This window comes from Lipotes vexillifer, unplaced genomic scaffold (genome assembly GCF_000442215.2).
Source record: "Lipotes vexillifer unplaced genomic scaffold, Lipotes_vexillifer_v1.1 scaffold422, whole genome shotgun sequence".
Taxonomy (NCBI): domain Eukaryota; kingdom Metazoa; phylum Chordata; class Mammalia; order Artiodactyla; family Lipotidae; genus Lipotes; species Lipotes vexillifer.
The window spans coordinates 1,557,568-1,561,152 of NW_006779087.1; the positions used below are offsets into that span (position 1 = coordinate 1,557,568).

The 3,585-nt window shown below is 39.4% G+C and overlaps 1 protein-coding gene across 1 annotated transcript in view; it reads right to left on the reverse strand.

Annotated features, from left to right (window-relative positions):
• Nucleotides 1–302: 302 nt before the first annotated feature.
• Nucleotides 303–3,585, reverse strand: part of FAM186A (family with sequence similarity 186 member A) — an 88,684-nt gene continuing 85,401 nt past the window's right edge. Inside the window, 2 exon segments of the mRNA XM_007452354.1 lie at nucleotides 303–514; nucleotides 1,132–1,279. Of these exon segments, the coding sequence (XP_007452416.1) occupies nucleotides 303–514; nucleotides 1,132–1,279 (360 nt within the window).

A 3,585-nucleotide genomic window follows, 5' to 3' on the forward strand; every position in this document is an offset into this window, starting at 1 on the left:
AGGGTGGAATTCAAAGTGGACCTATCTAGTGTTAGATTAGGTTTCATGGTATTATAACTGCTTTTTGTCTGTTTGTTTGTTTATATTATTCCAGTAGTGACATCTATAGGCCTATGAAGAGAAACACTAAAAGACTAATGTTGAATTTACCTGTACTATTTTATGGCTGGTGTGAGTCTGACCTCACACCAAAAAACTACTTTTGGCAACTCCCTGGTGCTGTAAGAGAAAGTCAGGTTAGGGAAACAAAAGGTATGTGACCAAAGGCCCAATTACCAGAGTGCTCCCTCCCAGTCCTTAACTTACTTTGATTGAATGCATGTAAGAGATCTTCTGAACGTAGAGTGAACATCTAACTGGAGCAGCATAGGAATATCTGGGTATCCACCCAGCTGGGCCCAGAGTGAATACATTGATGTCTTCTCTGTTATTGGGTAACTTGAAGTGGATAGATCAGCATTCCAGATGGCTTCCATTTGGTCTTCTTGTCTAGAGAATCAGAGAACAAGCACCACTTGGAAGCGTCAAACTCTCCTGAACTCCATAGCCATTCAAAAGATATAATTCCTATTCTCGCCCCTTCTCTTCACCACCACCGTGTCCTATAAAGCCCCCCTGGCACCAAGGAACATTAGCTATGCCCACTTTGACTGAGAGATGGATTAAAACAGCAGAATTTGTAGAAATAACGTTTTTCCCCCCTGAAAGTTGCATTTCCATGACTTCACCTACTAATACATTTTAAAATGACTTTCTTAGCTTCATGGAGTATACACTCCATATGCAGGCTATGTTTCCCCCAGAGCAGTCTTTTCCCCTTCCTTCCCAAAGTTCCTACCTTCTTAAAAAAAAAAAAAAAAAACAAGTAATGCTTCTAAGTTTCTTCATTGTGTGTATTAAAATAATTTGTTTCTTCGTAAGGAAGAATCAACTTCATTTTTTTTTAAGGAACTCAAAATTAGTTATTAAATATTTAAGTAGAAATAAGCCTTTTGCTAAATTAGCTAAGAAAATTAATATTCTCCACTGAACCTATCAAAACTGTGGAGAAGGGGAAGCTCTTGGGCAGGAAAAAAAAATCATGAGGTCCCAGATATTATCCAAAGAAAGTTTAATGTCAGTCTTTCCTACCACATACCTGAACTTATTGAATGTCATACTTTTTGTCCTCTTCTTTTAGGATTGGCTGTTGAACAAATTTGGTAGAGGCAGATATTTGCTTCTTTTTGATGATCAAAGGGATAGGTTGATTTAGATTCAATTTATATATCTCTTGAAGCTAAACATAAATAAATCAGAAAAAGGAAATCATGAAAAGAAAGGGCCAAAGTCTTTAGGAAGGTCTTCCTAGCTGGCCTTAGCTAAACTATGACACTTCCTTTTCCTTGGAAAAGGAATTCTCTTTCTCCAGGCCCTTTCTCCCTTCCTCCTGCCACTCCTCGACCTCTACCTGCCTCCCACACACAATTTCAGAGTTGGCAACTGTGATATATGAAAACCGTGGTCCTGCATTAAGTTCTAGTTTTAGTCCTCTCACTTCCCAGCTTTGTGACTTTGTGTTAGTTGCTAATTTTATCTGCACTTCTTTCTTCTCATTTCTAAAACAAGAATAATAAACACAGGGTTCTTATGAGAGTTGTGTAAGACAATATATTCATCAGTTGTGAAACATTGTGCAAATATAATGATAGCTAACATTGACTGTCAGGTGCTTTCTATGTATTAATTTATTTGATATTTGCTACCTTATGAGATAGGTGCTATTATTATCCTTGTCTTCTTACATATGGGGATATGAAGCTCAGAAAAGTTAAGTGGCTTGCCCAAGGTCTCTTACCTAGTATGTGGTGAAGCTGATTTGAACCCAATCTGGTAGCAGAAACAACCTCTTGACCACCACGCTGATTTAGTGTAAGTATTTATTCATTTCTACCCTTTTCTTCCTTTTTGCTTTTTCCCCTCCCTTCTCGATGCCTTGATACCCACCTCATCATCTAGATTCTAGCTTCCCTGACCCCAGACCCTTATTAATCCTCTGAAATGCCCTAGACGTTGTAATTCCTGTTAGACAGCTCATGGCACTGCCAATTCATCTTGCTTTACTCCATTTACATTGGTCGTATTTTCCAAACCCAGAATTGTCAAAAATATCCAATTTTTGAGGTCAAAGAGTTTTAATGTTTAAAGTGTACTTCTAGGGACTTCCTTGGTAGTCCAGTGGGTAAGGCCCGTTGCTCCCAATGCAGGGGGCCCAGGTTCAATCCCTGGTTGAGGAATGAGATCCCGCATGCATGCCGCAACTAAGACCCGGGGCAGCCAAACTAAATAAATAAAATAAAATAAAATAAAATGTAACTTCTGGGGAGTTCCCTGATGGCCTAGTGGTTAGGATTCCAGGCTTTCACTGCTGTGGCCTGGATTCAATCCTTGGTCGGGGAACTGAGATCCTGCAAGCCGCGTGGCGTGGCCAAAAAAAAGAAAAAGTAACTTCTGGAAAATTCACAATATGTCTATAATGAGAAGTCTCTCTGTACCTTCTAGAGTAGCAAGTAAACTAATCTTGTAAATTATTTACTTTAGTAAAAGAAAATGATGTATAAATATAAATATTCCTAGAACCCCAAGAATGTTCCAGAATTCCATGCTGGAGAAAATAATGGGAGCATATAATCCCAGAACAAAGAACTCTAATCTCAGCTCTATAACTTTTGGAAGGTATCACTTCCAAAAGCATACTGATGGTCATCTCAGAGAGGGCTCTGAGACATAATTGGGTGGATGTCAGAGTTTAGCAGGATCTTCTGTGCCTGGTGCTATGTAAGCAAGTTTAGTAAACCCTTATCTCCTTTTTTTGTAAATGCATATTAAAACTTGCTTTCTGATAGTTTTGAGGAATGTAGCCACCAAGAATCAGCTGGAGAGCAGTGACCTCAAGAGGTTTCATATCTAGAGGCTGGTAGATGTGGGTTGACTAGGAAGGAGTTGAGCATTTCTGGAAGTCTCTCCTATTCTAACCTTTTCTCATCTAGAGAGTCCAGCCAGTATTCCTGTTGTCAATTTAGGAGTTTCACTGAAGTCACAGTGTAGTGGATTGAATGGTGAACTCCCCAGAAGATATGTTCACTCAGAACATGTGAATGTGGCCTTATTTGGAAAAAGGGTCTTTACAGATGTAGTTAAGGATCTCAAGATGAGGTCATCCTGGTTTAACCAGATGGGTCCTAAATCCAATGACACATGGCTTTGTAAGAGGAGAACATAAAACACACTAGGAAGAAGGCCATGGGAAAGACAGAGGCAGAGATTGGAGTTATGCAGCTACAAGCCAAGGAATGCCAAGGATTGTCTATAGCCACCAGAATCTAGAAGAGAGACTTGGAACAAATTTCTCCCTCAGAGCCTCCAGAAGGAACCAACCCTGCCAACACCTTGATTTCTCGAACTGGCCTCCAGAACTGTAAGAGAATACATTTCTGTTGTTTTAAGCCATGAAATTTGTAGTATGCTATGGTATCTCCAGATAACTTATTTTCAAAGCCTGCCACTTTGGCTTTTTTTTTTTTTTTTTTTTTTTGGCGGGGGCTT